The sequence below is a fragment of the Mytilus trossulus genome, chromosome 2 (assembly GCF_036588685.1).
Source record: "Mytilus trossulus isolate FHL-02 chromosome 2, PNRI_Mtr1.1.1.hap1, whole genome shotgun sequence".
In the NCBI taxonomy this organism is placed as follows: Eukaryota; Metazoa; Mollusca; class Bivalvia; order Mytilida; family Mytilidae; genus Mytilus; species Mytilus trossulus.
In genome coordinates, this window is record NC_086374.1 from 13583163 (window position 1) to 13604738 (window position 21576).

Genomic DNA, 21576 nt, shown 5'->3' on the forward strand with positions numbered 1-21576 from the left:
TTTAATAGTATAGATAAATCCGGTTTGCTGTCGCTCTGACAAAGATTTACATAGTAAAATTCATTTTTTATCATTAAAGCAGGCATGACTTTTCAGTTTTTACACTCTTGTAGTAATTTAAATGGAAACCAGATTAAAGATACAGGATCTAGTACAGTTACTAATAATGAAACAATTTAAATTATAGGATTAAAAAAACCAGTATTGGATCTGAGAAGAAGGAAAGAAAACTTTGTAGTAAAATGAAGCAACAAAATAAGTCATCAAAGGTAAACAAAACAAATAAAACCATTTGAGTTAAATAAAATATATTTTGAATATTAGATTTGGAAACAAGAGTGTCGATGGACTCGATTAGCTGAGGAATTTTCATGTTTCTTTGAATAGACTTACACAAAAAATACCAAAAAAGTTTCTTTCAATTTACATTTATATTTAACCAATTACTTTCTAGTGTTTTAACTGTTCTGACATATTGCATTGAACCTCCACAAGTGTATTTAGCTTCTAAAATAAGATCTCTATGGACTTGCAACATAGCCATGTAAATTTAAATATGAAAATTACCCCAGAAACAACAGAACTTTTTTTTTTAAATTATTGTTTTTTGAATTTGACCTATGGTAAAATTCCCAAAGATTCATGTAAGTCGCATTTACTTTGAATGCTTTACACTGAATTGTAACTGAAACTTCCAACAAGATTTGGCAGCAGAACTCTTGTGAAATATAAAAGTGTATGATGGATAAACAGGCTTCATGGAGCCACACCATTTATTTAAAGATAAAAAGGAATTGAATAGCGTTTTTAATTTTCAGAGGGAGGAATTTTATCTAAATGCATTACATATATACTGTAAATTCAGAAATTATTGCAAAAAGGGTTGTAATTGCAATAATTTAAACTTGCATTTAGAAATTTTGTAGAGTGGGGTGCCATATTCGTAGGGGACACAATTTTTCGCTGTTTTATGATTTTGAGGTTCAAACACATCAAAGGATGGCTGAAATGGAAGAAATATGCAGATAAATTATAATTTTACAACAAATATGATTATTTTTTTAAACTTTAACAAAATTCAGGCACTTACTGTAAAAGATCGAAAAACAGACAAGGATTTACGGTCAATTTCCTAAATGAAAAACAGGATTTTCAAAGATTTTTTTCTTAGTAATTTTTTGACTGATTGGCCTAAATTTCTTTTTTTTTTTACACCTTTGAAATGTCTGCTGTTCATCTATAATAAAATTTATTTGATAAATAATATATAAAGCAGTAGCTATTTGGTTTTAAATAGGTGTGTAAAAACGGTGAATATGTGTCCCCCATTGACAAAACTTCAGGAAATTTCAAACACCCTTTAATCTAACTTTGCAGATGATCATTTTCAAACAAACATGTTTTCAAGCTTAGGAATGTTTTGCATTTGAAGTTATCTTCATATAGAAATATCAGTATACTTCAAAAACATTTAGACCTGAACATAAACTGTAGAAAACATGGCGAAAAATGAGCACTCCACTCTATATGAATTCAACAGAATTTTCATCAAAAACACAAAAATTTAATTAAAATGTAAAAATTGCAATTATAAATGCATGCAAACATTACTGAATTACAGTATACATATATATGTCTTATCACTTTTGATAACTTTGACAAGATAAACCCTTATCGTTATTGTCTTATTCAGTCATGGACAACTATAAAGGACCAGTTAATGAAACAGAAGATATCATCAGCTTTACAGAAAACAAAGAATGTTTTATTTAGTCTACCGGATCTCAAGACAGTCTTCTCACAGAAAATGTTTGCAAGGTTAATTTTTAGTTGTAATATTTACATGAAACATGACCATTAGCTTTACTGCAGGATAGAGTGAAAGTCAGATATATGTTACAAGGCTGAAATATTTTGATAGACTTTGCTTTTTCAAGATTAATGTAGTTGGTTTATAGAATCATTATTGAAAATTGTTCTACTGATTTATACAAACTAAGTGTCAAATTTAAAAATGTTTTTTGATAGTAAAAGTATGTGTTGTTAAAATGTAATATGTATGGAAAAAGTTTAAAAAATGGTGATTTATATATTTCTGAAGAAGTTAATTAAATCAGCAGGATATTGTTTTTACTCTTATTTTTAGCCAGTCACAGAATTCATCACATATTAATCTGATTGGACCCTTGAAGACTTGTGGTGTCTGGATTGGTTGCCATAGCAATTGTCTCAAGGTCATCAATCCACATCGTATACAGGAGACAGTCCTGTATCACAATTTGATGGCAAACCATGTCGTACAGAGTGAAAAATTAGAAGCACCAATGCAGCTAACTAAAAGGTAGGGATTTATCTGAAGTTTATAATTCACATATTTCATAATGATTTGCAAAGGCATGTTAGTTCCTTCCATAAAAGAAAAATCGTATAATACTTCTCACTTTATGTCTCCAAATCAAAAAAGGTAGGAATATATGAAATTATCTAATTGAATTACTTCATAATTATTTAACTATGAATATTAGTTTGTTCTGTAAAAGAAAATAGTGCTTCTCACTCTATGTCTCCAAATCATATCAATTGTATTGAGATGAAAACTATTGACTTCCTCCTTTAAGCCTGTACATGATTATCTAGATTAGAATTTACTACTTATTTAAACTGAAATATTGTTTACTTCTTTGTAGTAATTTAGGAGATACATTATGGACAACTTTAACATCACTTGCAGATCAGATGTGTAGCAGTGGTATATATAATGTTATACAGGATAAACGCTTAACAGCAAATGGCATTGTAGTCACTTTCCACAAAGGTAAAGTTGTCTAACACAATTTAAAAAGTGTAAGGTGACATAAAAAACAAACAAACATATATTGAAACAATTGAATAAGGTACATAGAAAGTATATTTAGTGAAAATATTCCTAGTTCCAAAATGGTTGTTTTCCTGTAAGATATTGGGTCCAGCATGTTAAAAGCCAATCCAACCAACTGTTAATTGCCAGGCTGACTTTTAAGAAACCTTTGGTCATGGTCAAGTGACTGAATAAATCTGCAATTTTCAATGTTAAGTTTTCTGTCTTGAAAATTTAGACAGGAACTATACTATTTCTGATAAATCGATGATATTTTCTATAAAGTCGCTTTCGTTAAAGTCTAGAAATGTGTAGTGGGGAAAATAGATTAGAATGAAAACAACATGTAAAAAAGTATGGCCAGGGTTTTTTATTTTGTTTGTTTACAGATTTTCCCCATGAAAAAGTTGGGTCGGTCGGTCGGGGAAAAAAAAGAAAAAAAATATCTTTCTAGACAGAAAAATATGCAAAATAAATATATTTCACCTTTCTAACAATATGTTTGTTATGCTATTTTGTCATTTCTTAAATTTAAGTTAAATGAAATGTTATTGCTCAGCTGTCATAAACATCGTATGACATTGTCTAATAATTTCCCGTAAAAACAAGGGGTGTGTCCATGGACAAAGACGAAATTAAATCATCATTTCACAAATAAGAAAAACAGATTCAGGTAGCTCTTAATTTATTCCAGAAAACTTGGTGAATAATGATCTTCAAGCACGAAAACTGATGAAGAAAAAAAGATGTAAAAACTTCTTACAAAAATAAGTTTTAACACACATGTCAAAAAAGTAATAGACTCGTCCACTGGAAAATGAGAATATCTGGTTAATCTGTTGTCATGTATTCCTGTTTTTTATCCAAATGGACGGTATTTCTTTTATTATCTATGAAACAAGAAAATTCCAAATGATTTGTTATCATTCAGTACTTTAACTTGATGTCTTCCATCTGTCCACATTTGGACAAGTCTATTTCTATGAGATGATGCATCTTACGGACTGATGACAAATAAGGGAAACAAACTTATTGTGTAATCGGTTTTTAAACACAGGTTTCATTCTGCAAAATTATTTGTGCAAACGACATTTCAAGGTCGGTTATTAATTTGCCTGTTTTTAGAAACGTAAACTGGAAGTTTTATTTTTTCACATCAGAAAGTGTAATCAATTTTGTTAGTGTTTAATGCATTTCATTTCATAAACAAAAAATAATTTAATTAGTTTTCAGGGATAATGCATTTGTTAGGGTCGGCGGGAATAAAAAAGCATGAAAAGTCAATTTTATTTTTATTCTGGAAATCAGCAAAATCGGGTCAGCGGATCCGTAAACCAACAAATTAAAAAATCCTGGCCTAAGTTTAATATCTGAGTGCATTTTTATTCTTGAAAATATAAAAAGTTGTTATCTTTTCAAGAGTTGGGAGAGTTTACAGCTAAGATAACAGAACTGTGTAGATGCATTCCAGTGTATGGTTTAGCTGACCTGAAAGAAGTATTACAGCTTATATCTACAACAAAAGCAATCACTGTTGCTGAAGCAAGACCTCTCAAAGTGCTTAACTACTTACAGGTAGAATGACATTCTATAAAGTAAACTCATCATAGATACCAGGACTAAATTTTGTATATATATGCCAGATGCGCGTTTCGTCTTCAAAAAACCCATCAGTGACGCTCGAATCCAAAAAAGTTTAAAAGGTCAAATAAAGTGCGAAGTTGAAGAGCATTGATTTATATAAAGGCTTGTTTATATAAATTACACAAAAACTTTCAGTATCAATACTAAAAATTGAAAATGTGAGAAAAGCATCAGTGTAAATTGAGAGCAAATTTTTAAACTTTCTGTGAGGAATAATTTCAAAATGCCATTCATCAAAGGAAATCTTAGTATTTTAGACATAGAGAGTCTCATGGCACTAGAATATATGTGAAAATAGGTCATTTGATGAAATCCTGGGTTATTTAATGACTGGGACAGGTATAAAAAAATCATTGGAACCCTCAAAATACAGGTCATTTGATGGGTATGAATTTGCAGTTATAAATGTAATGAACAAAACAACATTATTGAGTTGTGCAACCATTCCTGAGCAAAAAGTTGTGTGAATTAAACGAATTAATTTACGCTATTGCCAAGGAATGAATAACGCATTTAACCACAGTTAAACATATTGATAACAATAATTTATTTTTTAGGGAGAAGCTGTTCGAATGGCAAGACAATTACCACGACAACAATCCAGAGAAGATATGATTGATATACTTATTCAGAAAGAGACTATGTTACCATTCAAATGTGAAAACTGTTTGCATAACAAACCATTTTATCATGCTGTGTATTCACTAGATGATATACCTCTGTCACAATCTCAGGCACAATAAAATTTTAATCTCTATGTTGTTTAATTAAACATTTGACCATACCTGTGGGCTGAAATGACATAACTCAACTTTTAAGATATAATTCTGAACTACATGATATTCAAACTCATGAGTTGATGACATTCTAACATTGCCATTGCAAAAAATCACCAATAAAAACAAAGATAACAGCACTAAGCATTTTGAGCTCACCGTTCCAAAGGAACAGTGAGCTTTAGCCATCACTTGGCGTCCGTCGTTATCCGTCTGGTGTAAACTATTTAAAACATCTTCTCCTTAGAAACTACTAAACCAATTTCAGCCAAACTTAAGCTGAATGATCCTTAGGGTGTCTAGAATAAATTTTGTGATTTATTTTCTGTTTCGTCATAAAACATGGCTGCCATGGCTAAAAATAGAACAGGGGTATAATGCAGTTTTTGTATACTGAATATTTGTGAAGTGTTCTAGGAAGTGTTCACGTCTGTCTCACTCTGGCAGGTTTCATCTGGCCTTTGCCTAATATACCTGAATCAATATTAATAATGTTTATTTAAGGAGCAACTCAGTGTAATAAACCCAACATAAATTTAGTAATCAGTAAACAAATTGAGAAATTTTCATTTATGCTCTGATCTATGTCTGTCTGGCAGGGTGCATCTGACCTTTACCTAATTGACATGGATCATTAATAATGTCTGGATACAGTAAAATCCTGTTTGTAGAAATCTATAATGTCTCTGGGTTTACTAATCATCTAGCTAATGCATTAGAGTCTACATAATGTCTGTAAATGAGGTTCAATCACACAGTTAAATTACCATCAGTCTCCAATAATGATCCATTTTACAAAGACCAAATGGTATTTTTTATAAGAATTTTTTTTATTGTTCAATAATCATTTTATGGAACGATTTTACCATTTGCAATTTTAAAAAAAAGATCATATTTACTGTAAAATCATGATAATTTTCTTTTTTTTCGTTATCTCCCTTTAGTTTGAGTTATTACTATATTTTCGATAATTGTGTTATTACATTAGTTTTGCCAATAATTTCTTTGAGAAATGGTAATTGTACTCAATTCTTATTGCCTTTGATATTATAACTGCTAATTGAAAGATTTAATAGAATACTTTTGCAAATGAAATTTTCATTTTACACTCTCAATTCTAATGAACCAATGTTGGTACATATTTTTATTTTGACCAAATTACATTTGTTAAGTTTTTGTGATTAGGTATTTTTGAAAATGGCTTGCAGAGATGGCAAGCTTTTCTCGGTAAAATTAAAGAATAAAAGACATACAAGATAACCTTTAAGGAAGAATAATTACCTCACTTATAGTTTGGTAAGGGGACGACCATTTGATTTTCTGGGGGGGGGGGGGTTGGCAATTAATAACTCAGCCTTAATAATCACAAAAATAAATGGTTTGTTCTGTGGCAGTTTGAAAATAAATTACCTGACTTGCGATGTTTCGAAAATGAATAACTCAGCAGGTCTAATCGAAAGTATGAGATGGCACCAGATTCTTCATGAATTCATCTCATTTCCCAAACAAATCGGGGAAACACTTCCCAATCTTTTTAACAATGAAAGTATAGTTTATCTAAATATACTTGAAATGTCTGAAAATTGGGTTTCATTTAACTTGAGGTATATTGTCTCAGGAAACCTTTAACAGGGCAGTAATTACATTTCATGAGACAAATGCCTCATATAGGAAATTTCAAAACCAAACGCTTGCCTCCATATCAAATTGCGTTCACAGCGAGTGCCTTGCAACAAGCAAGTTCTGTTTTCCCTCAGGCTTTTCGGGATCAATGTTTCTTATTTTTTTGTCTTTTGTTCATTGATTGCCCTTCTGTATTCTGTTAATGTTGTATTCCTTTGTGTTATCTAGTAATTTTGTTATGAACTTGATCATGAGTTAAAAAAAATACAGCAGCCACAGACTTAACTATGTGAATTTCATTTTTGCTTCATCATGCACATTGGTCATTTGATGTCCCTAGAAAATTCAGTCAGCTTACACTGAATTTATACATTTTGCTTTGAGACCAAAATATTGTCAAAAAATTATTAAAACAAAACTTGCATTTTCAGATTATGAAAGGGTCTTTGGAACACCCAGAATGGATGAATTGCATCAATTGTTCTATAGCTTCTTCGGCCTTCAGTGGCTCCAAAACCCTTCAAAAAATTTTTTTGCCTCGCTCCCCTCTGCAAAATATGTTTCCCAATACTTTTTAAAGAGGATAGTTACAACCAAACTTTAATATTATGAATGCATTTGGGAATGTAAAAGATTCATTTCTGCAGAGGAGGAGGATTTATTCTAATTAAATGGTACATAATCACTTGACTATACATGTATTATTTATAATAAACACATCATTTAAAAATTGTATGTTTTCGAATATCATAAATATAGCTATGAAAATGAAAAATCTTGCTTCAACAGTGCAGAAAATGAATAATCTGTCCTCTAAGTTTACAAAAATAAATAACCGATCAAAAACAAATCCCCCTGCCTGTATCCATCTAATGAGTTTGCCTTTTTCAACTGATTTTTATAGTTCGTTCTGATATTGTATTGTAACAACACTGTCCCAGGTTAGGGGAGGGGATAAGGATCCCGCTCACATGTTTTACCCCGTCGCATTCTGTATGTATGTGCCTGTCTAAAGTCAGGAGCCTGTAATTCAGTGGTTGTTGTTTGTTGATGTGTTACATGTTTCCTTTTCTTTCAGTTTGTGTGAATGAGTTAGTAAGTTTTCTGGTTTGAATGTCATTTCATGGCCTGCCATAGCTGACTATGCGGTATGGGCTTTGCTTATTGTAAAGGCAGTACGCTGACCTATAGTTGTTAATTTCTGTGTCACATTTAAGCCAACGTGAAAGATGTAGAAAAACCTAACTTGACAGTCAAACAGCTAAATGTTTATGCATGCGGGAGTTTAAACCTGATCTAGGGTATGAATGGAATGTTATAAGTTCTTATTATTTTAGTGATATGTTCACCTGGGATCAATTTGGCAGAGGAAAACAATGATGTTTAATTGGCGGCCTGGTGTAAGACAAAACTTTTAAGTCTAAACTAACTGCCCTCATCTTAGTCGACCTACCCTGAAGAACCTAAACCTATTTGATTTATTGTGCATCTGTTCTCCATCTTAACATGTTTTAAATATTTAGCACAGGATGTTATGATAAAACAATGAACCGAATTGCTAGATGAACTTTATAGTCATCCATCTGGTTGTACAGTTGTAGATATGGTTGATGTTCTGGAAAATCTATGAAGATGAGCCCAAAATTGTCGATGTCTTTCTAATATTCAGAAATGACAATACCCTGAAGAAAACTGAGACTACAGTGTGTTAAAAGTTGTCTCAGGGTAAAAGGATACATGTTTTTATTTAGTCTAATGTCATAACATGCAATGCATTGAATTAATGAAAACTTGTCAAACTAATTAAATAGACTTGCAAGCATGTCTGAAACTTGATGTTGCAAAAAAATCCTTTTCAGATTCATCACCCAACAACTTGCTGTTTACTCAACACTCGCATCATTTTACACATAATAGTCAAGTTGAAAATTTCGTCACATTTTTCTCTGGAAACAAAATATAAGAATTTCTGATTTCAAGGTTTATTAAAGTCACTTATCCGTGTCATGCAGTTTCAGATTTATCCCACAAAAACGTCCTGTTGTAACCTTCAACTATTTGGGCGGGGATATCATCAGTGAGCAGTAGCTCAAAGTTTCACTTGTTTTGAAATCATGAGGTTTTTGAAAAAAAAAGCAAATAGATAATTATATGTTAGGCACATATCATATATTTTTATTACTGAATGACTTGTGTCATTTGCTATTAAAACTTCAATTTCAAGACAGGTCTTGTTACATCTTTCCCTTAGAAGGGAGTTGTAGATCTAAAGTAAAGCCAGATAGACATGAAATATATAACATCTTTCCCTTAGAAGGGAGTTGTAGATCTAAAGTAAAGCCAGATAGACATGAAATATATAACAAGCTAACCCAAAATAAAAGAGGTACTATGAATAGCAGCCAAAAAAATGGAAAGCAACTAACACTTTATAACAATATCTTTATTATATTGTCAACAATATCAAAATAAATGAATATATACAATCATGAAAATGCTGAGAACTGCTGACTGTATAGAATTAAAAATAAATTCTATACATGATAAACAACAGAAATGTTTATCATACAATAATAGTGTTTGGAATCGGGTTGGTAAATTATATAATAGATTAATTGAAATTAGACTTGCACTAATTCAATTTTTCAATATGTTTTTTTTCTTTTTTAAAATTGGCAAAAAGTAACATAACTTTCTTCAAATAATACTGGTACAGGCTTATTATATTGAAGTAGAGATATCTTAACATATAGATTCCTAAATACAGAATACACCAAAAGAGTGGATATAAGTAAATAAATAAATGTATCTTGGGTGTTTTATGCATTGTTACATTTACAGGGATAGGAAAGATGTTCCTTGAAAAAAATATCATTTTAGAGATATTAATTTACCTTTATTGAATATTAAGGTTTTTTTTATAATTGATTATTTTAAAAGTTTCAATTTACCCTCAATTTTCTATTTTTATATAACTCAATGATTGGAACATTGTAACAATATAATTATATACATGCATATATATATAATTCAAAATAACAATAATAAAAACAGATAACAATATATTCACTGAAACTTTCTTTGTTAAATTGATGTCATCTTTGGTCAAAGCCTTAGCACTTACATGGTAACAAGGCATATTATGTGTTTGTTCAAGTAATTTATAAAATATGTCAGCATTACTTATACATGTATAAACATTAATAACATCACAATAATTTATGAAGATTTGAACAAATATTTCTCATTTTTTCATTTGAAAAATCTAAGTTTGATATTTATATATTTAGCACTGAAAAAAATATACTTCTGATGACTGTCCCATATTCCAAACAGTATAAATACTACCCCATCAATCATCATTATTCCAAATGACATGAATCTTATCTAAAAAATACTATTGATTAAATTGAAAGAAAACAGATAATCTCAATTTCTAGAATTGTTCCTCATTTTATAATTCTGTTGTAAAAAAAAGTCTGTCGATCAATTTCAGCCACCACATACAAGTTTGATTTGCTTTACTGAATCAGATTTATAAATAACCAAGATTTCAGATTCTTGTACTGAAATAATTGTTGTTTTCCTAACATTCTTGATAACAGAACATGCTATCACAAGATTTATACAACCAGTGAGTAATCAAATGACTTTGTACTATTATGTATTTATCGAGTAGGTGCTCTAAGCTGGTCTATTTTTGTGTTGGTCCTGCTGGCTGGGAAAGGTGTTGGAGCATTGGAAGCCAGATAAGGAGTAGATGTTGGCATGGTATGAGAAAAAGCTGAGAAATACTCAGCACAAAACTGTACAACATCGTCAGGTTTCCGTAATAACAGAAACTGTAAAAAGTCTGCTAGAATACTTTTAAGTTCTGGATGTGATCTGATATAGGTAGAATGGTCAGCTTTTAGTTCCTCCTAGAAAATGGATAGAAAAGAAATATTTAGGAAAGATTACTAAGATCAACCAGATCATATTATGAAATTGATATTATTTATCAAACAGCTTCATACCAAATGTTAGCTGCGGAACCCTAGCTCATAGGTCCTTATGTTATTTTTTGACTATTTGTGGACCATAGATCTATGGTCCGCAAAGAGTAAAAAAAAAACCATAAGGACCTATGAGCTAAGGTTCCGCAGCTAACCAAATGTAAGCTCAAATACACTAAGAGGCAAAACAATTGTAGCCAACAAACATATAAAAAAACTAAAACAATACTTTCGATGTGCAAATGCTTTTAAACATGTACTGTGAATGTAGGAAGACTAAGACCAGTTGTTAATCTGTTGCATTTAACTGTACAAATCAATATTTATAAAAGTATTTGTAGTACATTTTACTTCTAAAGTTACAAGCATGTCACATGTCCAAAATGTTATACATTGAAGTACCAAATCTATTGATATCAACTCTGCTACCATACAAAATAATAAAATTGAGAATTGAAATATTAAATGTGCCAAGGAGACAACAACAGGACCAAAGAACAGAAAGCAGCAATGTCCATATAATTTGATAGAAATCATCATTTAGAAAGGTTATAATCAAAATTCTCAATGAGAGTTACAAAAAAATATTTATCTAATTGGCAGATTGAGACAACCTCGAATCAGACCTGTTATAAAGAGTATATATCTTCAACTATATACCTTTCTATCAAGGAATCTAGAATATAACTGCATGTCCTCTTCCCAATTCAATGGTTTCTTCTCAAATACTGGCTTCGGTGGTTCTTCATCTATAAAGATAAACATGAATTGTTGTTAAACATACTTTATCATATTTGATAGAACAAACAATAATTTCTGGTTACACAGTCTATCCATCACCTGGATATGTTCATATAACATGTATGCTGCTGTTGGGCCACAGCACCAATGTTGGGTTTTGAGTGTGTTAGTACTTCGCATTGTGTTCGATTAGGGTTTGACTAACAATAAATACAATCGTGTGGTTCAACATTCATTCAAACAAGCATAGAATCATAAATACAATATACAGTGAAAGTACTTTTATTCGTGGGGTACCAATTTTCGTGGTTTTTCGTGGATGACTTTATCCACGAATTTAAGTGTCCAACGAAATAAGACAACCATTGTCCAAATCAAGACACGGAAAGATCCCAATGAAGGTTTGAATTGACTGATCTAGAGAATATATTGAATAACCTCGAATCTGAGAATTCTTTAATAGCAGTCACAGCACTACAACTTCATGCAGGATTATACCAATCCAAGATACATTTATAGCATTTGTTTATAATACCGATTTCCTTAGGTGACATGTTTATGGCCTAATTAACACCTTTAATGGGCCTTAATCTGTTGATCACTTTATCTTGGGTCAATAAGTGTTGTCAATACGACTTACACGAGTCAATGTTTACTTTGAAATTCAGACTATTTGTAACTTTCGTTTCTAAAGGCTTTAATTTTTTATTTTTTTTTTAGAAAACTAAAATCCACGAATTTAAAAACCCACGAACATGTAAATATTGCTCTAACCACGAAAATTGATACCCACGAATTAAAGTACTCTCACAGTACATAGAATCACAACTTCACATCGTCAGTGGTGACGGTACACATACGAACACATAACGTTCCCACAATCCTCGACAGCTGCAAAACTGAAATTGTGTCACAAAGTGACATTGAGGACAGATTTTTTTTTGTTTTTTCTGCATCATCTAAGCCAGCTATTTGTTTCAATGTTTGTAGGAATAATTTGTGTTTAAGGCTGACAATAACAAAGTCAAATCATTATTATTTAAGACCCAAGTCCTATTACTAAACCTCTTAAAACACAAAATAATTAGCTATTAAATAATGACACAATACATTTTTAAATTTGCCAAACAATTTCTAGGTTACCTTAAACACCAAACAAATTAAATTACAGGATTTTACCTCTTTCTATGAGTTGTGGTACTTTGACTAATTTCATGGTGACTGGTGATCCAACTTGTACTCTACTGGACAAATGCCTGTGTAAAATACAACAATAAGATGTTTAAACTATATAATCATTAATTTCACTCATGTTTGTTGTCAAATTAAAAGGAATTGACAAGTATAGATGAATACTGAGGATTCATTATTGTTATTCTTTAGATGATGGTTTCCAATTTTTGTGGGTATAGGGTAAACAACTAAAGTCCAATGCTCAACAAACATGACAAAGAACAAGTTTTCTTTAGGTTTGTGTGGCAAAACCATGCCAAACTATGAATATTTTACCCATAAAAATATTCAAACCACATATTTAATATTGTTTAATGCCATGAATTTAAGACTTTTGAGATATCATAAGTGATTAAACATCACAAGAATTCTAATGTTTTTGTGAATAAATCAGGATAAATTCTCATAACTTTTTTTTAATCTCTGTCAAAACTGCAATAATTCATCAATTTAGAAATGACATGCCAAGTTTTTGGAAATTAAATAAACCTGCAAAAGCATTGATCCTAATATATGTAGTCTGAACAAATCAACAGAAACCATTCTGAACTCCCCTCCTTTTGATAAAAAAAAACTCATATTGTTTGGTACTACTGACTAGTCGAAAAACATTTTGGGCAATCACTGAGCAAAGCCCATTGTCCATACTGTGATTACATCAAACAGCACAAACAATGAGCTGATTATGTTATTGTGTAATGTTGGATTAGTGATTTGTACTTGTTCTATTTGAGAGTATCACAGCTTTTGCAAGTTCTGTTTACTGCAGATTGAGAATAAATGTGTTGCACAAATAAATCTAGGTTATGATACTTGTGGAATTGTGTGGGTGGAAAACTGTAAAAGCCTCCAATATATACATCTGTCATTTTGTGTTTTATAAACATATATTGAGAATTTGACTTACCCATCTTGTACAAAATATGACTGCCATGTGGTAGGAAGATCTACAAAAGAGTTGATTGTTCTCTCTACACCATATACCCTGATCTCTGTACCATCAACTGTCTGTGTTCTGTCCTCTAATGGTTTCTGAGATAAACAAAAAACAAATATAATCATTAAGAGTAAGAACTTTCAAGGTTGTGTAGGTATTAATTTATTTTTGATTCTACTGCATTTATCACACTTTAATGGATTTTTGTGAGCAAGTAAATATAGCAGCTCACTCCTTAGTTATATCCACTCAATATGGATTTGACTGTAAAAAAATAGCCAAGATAGAAATGTAAATTAAAAATTGCAATGTATACTTGGGTGAGAATACTAAAGATTAGATGTTATTTAATAAAATATTGATGCAAGCCAAAAAAAAAAATTCAACTTTATAAACTTTGAATATAGCAGTCCATGCCTTGTAAAAAAATCCAAAAAATCTATGGCTTGCATGAATTTTTTTCATTATCCAGGAGCCGTCCTTTGATATCTGACATTTAGTTTCTTGTTTCTCATTGATGTACATCTTCGTCTCTTTATTTACTTTAATTAAAATGTCATATCATAGAATTAATGTGTGAAAGTCAAGATATTGTAAACAATTTTTTTACCCAGTATTAAATATAAACTTACATAAGAAGCAGCACAAAGATTAGTTTCAGAATCAAATGACAGTAATTGTAAATTTTCTGATACTCCTTTCTCTATTAACAGTCTGTGCAACAGTAGATTTGATCCTGTAAAAAAATGACAAATAATTATTGGACATGTTTTTTTATTTATGTTTATGGTATTATAGCTATAGAAGAGGGACGAAAGATACCAAAGGGACAGTCAAACTCATAAATCTAAAACAAACTGACAACGCCATGGCTAAAAATGAAAAAGACAAACAGAAAAACAATAGTACACATGACACAACATAGAAAACTAAAGAATAAACAACACGAACCCCACCAAAAACTAGGGGTGATCTCAGGTGCTCCGGAAGGGTAAGCAGATCCTGCTCCACATGCGGCACCCGTCGTGTTGCTTATGTGATTACAAATCCGGTAAATAGTCTAATTCGGTAGGTCAAATTCATGAAAGGGAAGGGGATTGTAGTAACGACGTAAGGAACATATCCGATATCATCTGTGAAACAGTTATTCCATAACGGTCAACCAACTCGCGATGGCGTCCGTAAAATTTACGAAGGGATGATTTCAACTTCACCATTTGGAACTCTTGATTTAATAGCTTCCTTGTGAGCAGTAACCCTCTATCAAGAAAATCATGATAGGAAATGCAAGCACGGGAATATCGTATCAATTGAGAGATATATACCCCGTATGCAGGTGCTGCTGGAATGTTGCTACTTAGAAATGGAAAGTTCACAATTGGAAAGCTGAAATCATCTCTTTTGTCGTAAAGTTTTGTCTTCAACCGACCCTCATTGTCAATTTCTAGATGTAAGTCAAGATATGAAGCTGACTTAACTGTATCTGTAGTATCCTTTATCTCCAATTCAATGGGATAGATGCGTTCCACAAAGTCACCAAATTTTGAATTGTTTAGTGAAAGAACGTCATCTATATAGCGGAAAGTAGAGTTAAAGGATATTGCTAACTTCTTATCTTTCTTCCTAAGAAGTTCCTGCATGAAGTCAGCCTCATAATAATAAAGAAACAAGTCAGCAAGTAGAGGGGCACAGTTTGTTCCCATTGGGATGCCGACAATCTGTTAAAAAACACGTCCTCCGAAAGGTAACAAATATGTTGTCAATCAAGAAATCAAACATCTTGATAATATCGGTTTCAGAGAATTTTTGTTTGAATCAGAGTGATTCTTTACAAGTAGGATTTATCCCTCCCTAAGACAAGATACTTGTATCTACGTTGGCCATTCTTTTTTATGAAGCAAAGTAATACCAACTCTTTTAATTTGTCATTAAGTTTGGAATGTGGAATACTTGTGTAAAGAGTAGAGAAGTCAAATGTTTTAATACTGTTACAAGATGAAAGAGTTAGATTGTATGTACTCTAAAAGATCTTTGGAATTTTTAAGTATCCACATCTGATTCACGCCACCTCTAGAATAGGCAGTTTCACAATAACTTTGAAGTCCGTCTTTGATTGCTGATAAAATGGATGTTAATAATTTAGAAAGAGGTTTTGTGGAGCACTTGGAAGACCTAGCAATATACCGCTGTTTGTAAGGACACTTATGTAGTTTAGGTATCCAATACAGTGATGGAAGATCCAGTTCTTCATCTTTGGTTGAAATACCAAAGGAACAAAGAACAGACCTATGATTATCCAGGATTTCCTCTTCGGTAAGTGTTGTGAGGGTATATGTTTAGTTTCCAAGTTAATTGTCTATACATTATTCGTTTATCAAGCAATTAATGTAATGACTTTTACAGACAAAAACGATGTTATTTGGGGCTTTGTCTGCGGGGACAACAACATATTTATCATGGAGGTCGGATAGGTGTTTAGCAACATTTGGGTCTTTAAAGATTGACGTAGCATATAGCAGTATGCCAGAATTTACTTACTATTTTATTTTACATAGTAATCTTCAGGTTTAATTGAAGATATCACTGCTATTGCTTTGTTAACAAATTTGAATCACTGAATGGTAAAAAAGGGTCAAAGACTGTAACATCCTTGTTGCAATACTCAGGGTTTGTAATTTGAAATTGTATATTGAAATTTTAAAGTGATATTTTGCTGGTACGATACAATTTCATTTGAAATGTTATCAACATTAAAACTCATAGCTATTTTTAATTTCAAGTCCTTATTTATCAATATGGCAATGTCAAGTGTCTATTGAAATAAATTTTTGATGTACAACACTTACCTTCAGAGATAAATCCTTTCATTTGTTCCAATTCTAAAGTCTTTGATGATCGTTGCACATCCTAAATAAATATATTATAATTAGTTTCACACATTAATGACCCTTTTAAAAAATACATGCATAAACAACATTATTATTCTCTAAAAATATCAAGCTGTATTTGTACAAGGCTAATAAACAAGTGAAATCGTAACTTTTGTTGTCCTTATCTTGTAATTTACTTATTTTTGTGTTATTTATTTTGTTTAAAAAATATCAAATCTGTCTATTAAGAGACGCACACATTTGTTATACTATATATATATACAAAGTACAACTGAAACAATCAGATTATGATAGGCAATCAAATAATTGTAATCTAATTAACAGAATCTTTACATACATGTACACCTTCCAAAAAACTTTTAGTGACTTTCCCAGTTCTCTATATTGTCATAGTATAGTGACTTACCTCCCCTTGTGTTATAACTCTGTTTACAACATAACCCTCATCTTGTTGCACAATGAATGTTTTTCTATCAAGTGGACAGTTTTCAAGCTGAAATATACAAAAATGTCAGGCTATCTTAAATTAAATGAGAACATGTGGTAATTTGTAAAATAATTTTTGATTTGGTTTGATTTGATCATGATAACTTTTGAAATTTATATTTCATGTTTTTCTTTTTTAAAAATCAACCATCTTTTAATTGTTTGTACCGAACTCTTTTTAGAAAGGTTAAGTATGAAGACAATTGAGAGAAAATGAACGAAACAAACGACGGTTATGTTGGATAGCAATAAATTACTATTTAGTGCTGATTGGAGGAGATTCTTATAAGACTTTGCTCTGTTAATTTACAACATTAAAAGGAATGGAACTAAGGATAGAAAATTGAAATAGGACTATAAACTGTAATGTAAGAACACACTTTGATATGAGAAACAGATGTGGGGGGGGGGGGGGGGGGGGGGGGGGGGGGATTCCGGGGTTTGAACCCCTCTTTTTTTGGACGATCAATGCATTTGAATGGAGACATTTAGTTGGAACCCCCTTGTCCTGGGTTGGGAACCCCCCTTTATAAAACAGATGGATCCACCGCTGCAGATGTTGGATTACAGTCTGGATGTTGATCTGAGTCTACCATATATACTTATATTACACCTTGAAATCTTACCTTTACATATTCATGATGTTGTTGTTCGATTGTTTCTAGATACTGACCAACATAAGCTGTGATAGATGTACCACATGGTACACCATCAATAGCACCATGACTATTGGCGTGGATGAGGAAACAGTCTTGTGATTTGTATCGAGTAGGTTCTACTGATACTGTAAACTCTCCCAGTTCTTTACCAGTATCTGATGTAGTGGCTAGATTGTCATCAAACATCAGGTATTTATAATCTTCCTCTGGAACTATATAAGAAAGAATGTTATCATCTTTAATTTACATGTTTATTTAATGGAATTTATATATAATGTCTTCAAGGCTATCCCAGAAAATACTCAAGCATAAAAGACATTGAAATGCTGTTAAAAATATAAAGTAGATTCAGTAAGAATTTCCTTTTTACATGTTTTATGTGATGTTCAAATAATTTGAATACCCAATCTTTGTATATAGTGTGTTGCACTGTCGATTATTCTTAGTAATTCCTATTATCCTTTTAATGAAGAACAATATTTTAAAGTTAACATAAAAAATGCTAAGTTCCACAAATAATGTTAGTAATGGGTGTAAAATAGTTTATGTTTCAAAAATATTGTTTTATCTGTTGGCTTTCTAAACATGCTAAAATAACAAACATCAGCTGGTGTCTAAGCGTAGTTTTCTGATGATTCACTTAATTGATACATCGGATGTTGTATTATTTTTTTTAATGCTACATTGTAGTCAATGGTAGTTGTAGTATGAAAATGAAAAAAATATTTTAAGCATAATCCATGTTTATTATTTACACTATGTCACATGCTGAAATATGTTTGTTGGAATTTTAAATACATTTCTACATGTACTACTGAATTTGTTACCTATTGCAACTTTATCATGAGACAGTCAGCTGGAATCAAAATGTTTTATTGGAGTAGTTTCTTCCACTGAACAAAAGTATTCTTTTGTAACTTAGGACATATATAAGTGTCCTTTATAATGGTTTATCAATATCTGACTACTGCCAATACCACATGATGACCACACATTATTTGATTTTACAGTACTGTATGTGTTTTTGGATTGCTGTATGCATATATATCTATTGTTATGAATAACAAATCAGGACAATCTCTCTTTGGTTGTTACAATTGTAATATAAATACTCACTAATACTTTCAAGAAATCTAACACCTTCTTCGCTTGCGACTGGTAGTTCTTCTGGGATTTCTGGTTGGTTTCCACCAGGTCCAACATTGCTGGGTACCTCAGATGAACTCATACTACAAAAGTAATCAATAAGTAAAGGTTTGTGTTCATTAACTTCCCTAGATGTAATTGTACTACATGTAAATTAATTATAATTACAAATTTGAAGTTTTTAGTCATTGAAAGTAACATTTTGTCAAATATTCAATCTGTAATTTTTTCTTTATAACTCTCAACTTCAATCTGAGCCTCTGAATAAATTTTTCACTCACGTAAAGATCATTTTAAATATAGTGTATACATCCAACATGGTGACCAAGGCAATCACAATGGTCGCCATGTTGGATGTACACACTAAATTAAAAATGATTTTTGTGAACTTACCTGCTTTTTGTAACTCATTTTAAAGTTATAAAATACACATATGATATAATATTAATTAATAATATATTATTCAACAATCAATGTTTAAAAAGTCACCAATATGTCATGTATGTGCTAATATTAAAATTTCAAGTTTTATTCAGATAAAAACAGTGTTATTCGGTAATTCCTGTGCTAGATTCCTGTTACCCCAATAAAATTATAATTAAGAAATAATTCATGGGTATTTGTATACATTTCGTGATTTTACCACATGTTGGCCTTTTATGCCAAATATTTTACCCTGAGCAATAGCAAAGGGTAAAATATCAGCATAAAGGGACAACCTGTGGTAAAATCAGGATATATTCAAGACCCCATGAATTATTTCGATTCTAATAGGGCAAATACAGCAATTCTTTTGGATTGAAGCCCTCTAGGTGTAGGCAAATATTTGCCATTCCTATAAATATTAGATTGCCGTAAAAAAAAAAAGGAGCAAACTGAATTAGTGACATTCTTAAACTATTTATAATAACCTATAGCTATTTCATATGTATTTAGATAGTTTTGGATAAATGTCTTATACAATGTATGTATAGAAAAGATATGGCTTATAACACATTTCAGCATGATTTGTTTACATTGCCTTTTTGTGATGATTTCTCGTGATCGTATAATTGTAGTTTGCATGGTGTTGTATGAATTGAGAAAAAAATGTCATACAAAATGGATGATTCAATGCTGGAATACAATGACGTTAAGACATAGTAACCATAACCTTACATATAGAGGCACTAACGCCTATAGTTACATGTATGAATCCCACGTAATGTGATAGTCTCTATTTATCCTCGACATATTTTCTGTTTGTGACAAGCATGAGGGGGGTTAGGAGGGGTCTTGATCCCGAAATCCTGGTCTTAAAAATACGAAATCCGGAGGTCCCTAATTCGAAAAAAAAATTCCCGGATCCTGAAAGGGTCAATCCCGAAATCCTGAGCTTAAAAACACCTGATCCCGGAGTCCCAATAAAGATCCTATCTGCCCACAAGCATGTATTTTCCTGTAAATTGCTTATATTTTATTGTCATGGTTCTATGATATTTATATGGAAGCTCATTCATAAAGCAGATGAAGTGGGAGTACGATTGAAACAGCTCAGGCAATAAACTCATATTTTACCACAAGTAAAGACTATGTACATGTACTGAATGTCATGTTAGAATACACCTTATTGCTATTTGACTGCCATTACTGGATATCACACATAAAATTCTGAAGTCATAAAACAAAATATCTGACGCCACAATGGATAGTGATTGTTGTACACGACAAAAATGGCAGCTGGGTCAGTCTGGAATAGTGGTATTGGTAAGGTGTTTACGTCTGCACACCCTACAACTAGAACTACAAGTATGTCAGACTGTATATAATTTATAATTCTATTGGTGATTGGATTTATATTGGATTTATTGTGTTGTACTGATGGTGATCCTATATTGGCAGAATATATGAAGATACAGATACTGTATACTAGCCAATAGTCATTAGTTGTTCATCATGCCATCAGATATTGAATAATCTGTATAAGGTGTTGAAAAAAAATCATATTCCTACCTTGTTGCTGTTGTCACAGCGCTCATTTTGAATTCTAATGGTGAAGTGTCAGCTAAACGACAATATAATACGTTCTATGAAAGGAAAAACTATGCAAAATTAATGATTTTGAGATGAATCTGTCACATTCAATTTGTAATCACTATGGCAATACCGACACTAACACCACTTCCGGTTTAAAAAAATTAAAATACAAAATCTATGACGGAGTTAGTCAGCTCTGGACACAAAATGTCAATAAGCCACAAAAGGGGAGAATTAGAGAAACAGGTATACCATGATTTTTAAAGTATAACATATAATGATGTAATCTATAATGGCATGTACTGTTATTTCTGGATGAGTCGTTAACATTTGTTACATTAAAATTTCAATATTTCCCCCTATGTGTACTCTGTATTTTACTCTTGTCTAAGGAGCACTACCATGAGATATTGTGTACAAACATGATTTTAATTTAGCACTCTGTATAGAATAATAAATGTATTACCAAGTTGCAGAATCAGTTCTGAATATCTGAAAGTTTATTACAGAATCAAATTGGTTAAATTTTTCCAGTGATATGTCTCAATATATATCCAAAATGGCATTTTTTT

General features: G+C 31.4%; 2 protein-coding genes across 3 annotated transcripts in view; one reads left to right on the plus strand and one right to left on the minus strand.

Annotated features, from left to right (window-relative positions):
- Positions 1 to 5258, plus strand: part of LOC134705614 (PMS1 protein homolog 1-like) — a 29794-nt gene extending 24536 nt beyond the window's left edge. The window contains exons 11-16 of the mRNA XM_063564335.1: positions 188 to 269; positions 1694 to 1818; positions 2147 to 2341; positions 2688 to 2815; positions 4278 to 4432; positions 5059 to 5258. Coding sequence (XP_063420405.1) covers positions 188 to 269; positions 1694 to 1818; positions 2147 to 2341; positions 2688 to 2815; positions 4278 to 4432; positions 5059 to 5244 — 871 coding nt within the window. The 3' untranslated portion in view covers positions 5245 to 5258. The remainder of the gene's footprint in view (positions 1 to 187; positions 270 to 1693; positions 1819 to 2146; positions 2342 to 2687; positions 2816 to 4277; positions 4433 to 5058) is intronic.
- A 4070-nt stretch (positions 5259 to 9328) lies between these two features.
- Positions 9329 to 21165, minus strand: LOC134706539 (ciliogenesis-associated TTC17-interacting protein-like). 2 transcript variants are annotated; one of them, XM_063565564.1, is made up of 10 exons: positions 20981 to 21165; positions 18959 to 19071; positions 17810 to 18054; positions 17104 to 17190; positions 16653 to 16713; positions 14439 to 14542; positions 13777 to 13901; positions 12816 to 12892; positions 11556 to 11644; positions 9329 to 10820 (listed from the first exon to the last, which is right to left on the minus strand). In XM_063565564.1, exons 1-10 carry the CDS (start codon positions 21004 to 21006, stop codon positions 10569 to 10571), a joined length of 1179 nt encoding a protein of 392 aa, XP_063421634.1. In that variant the 5' UTR covers positions 21007 to 21165; the 3' UTR covers positions 9329 to 10568. The 2 variants fall into 2 exon arrangements, with proteins under 2 accessions (XP_063421634.1, XP_063421633.1); XM_063565563.1 differs by lacking the exon at positions 20981 to 21165 and adding an exon at positions 19270 to 19343.
- Positions 21166 to 21576: the final 411 nt, after the last annotated feature.

What these genes read in the sequence shown, in the direction of transcription:
- LOC134706539 (XM_063565563.1), bottom strand. Translation starts at nt 19,337, where the DNA reads ATGGCGACCATTGTGATTGCCTTGGTCACCATGTTGGATGTATACACT. An exon ending in TAGATTTCTTGAAAGTATTA is followed by an intron (nt 18,055 to 18,958) that starts GTGAGTATTTAT and finishes TTTCTTATATAG; the next exon opens with TTCCAGAGGAAGATTATAAA. An exon ending in GAGTTATAACACAAGGGGAG is followed by an intron (nt 16,714 to 17,103) that starts GTAAGTCACTAT and finishes ATATTTATTTAG; the next exon opens with GATGTGCAACGATCATCAAA.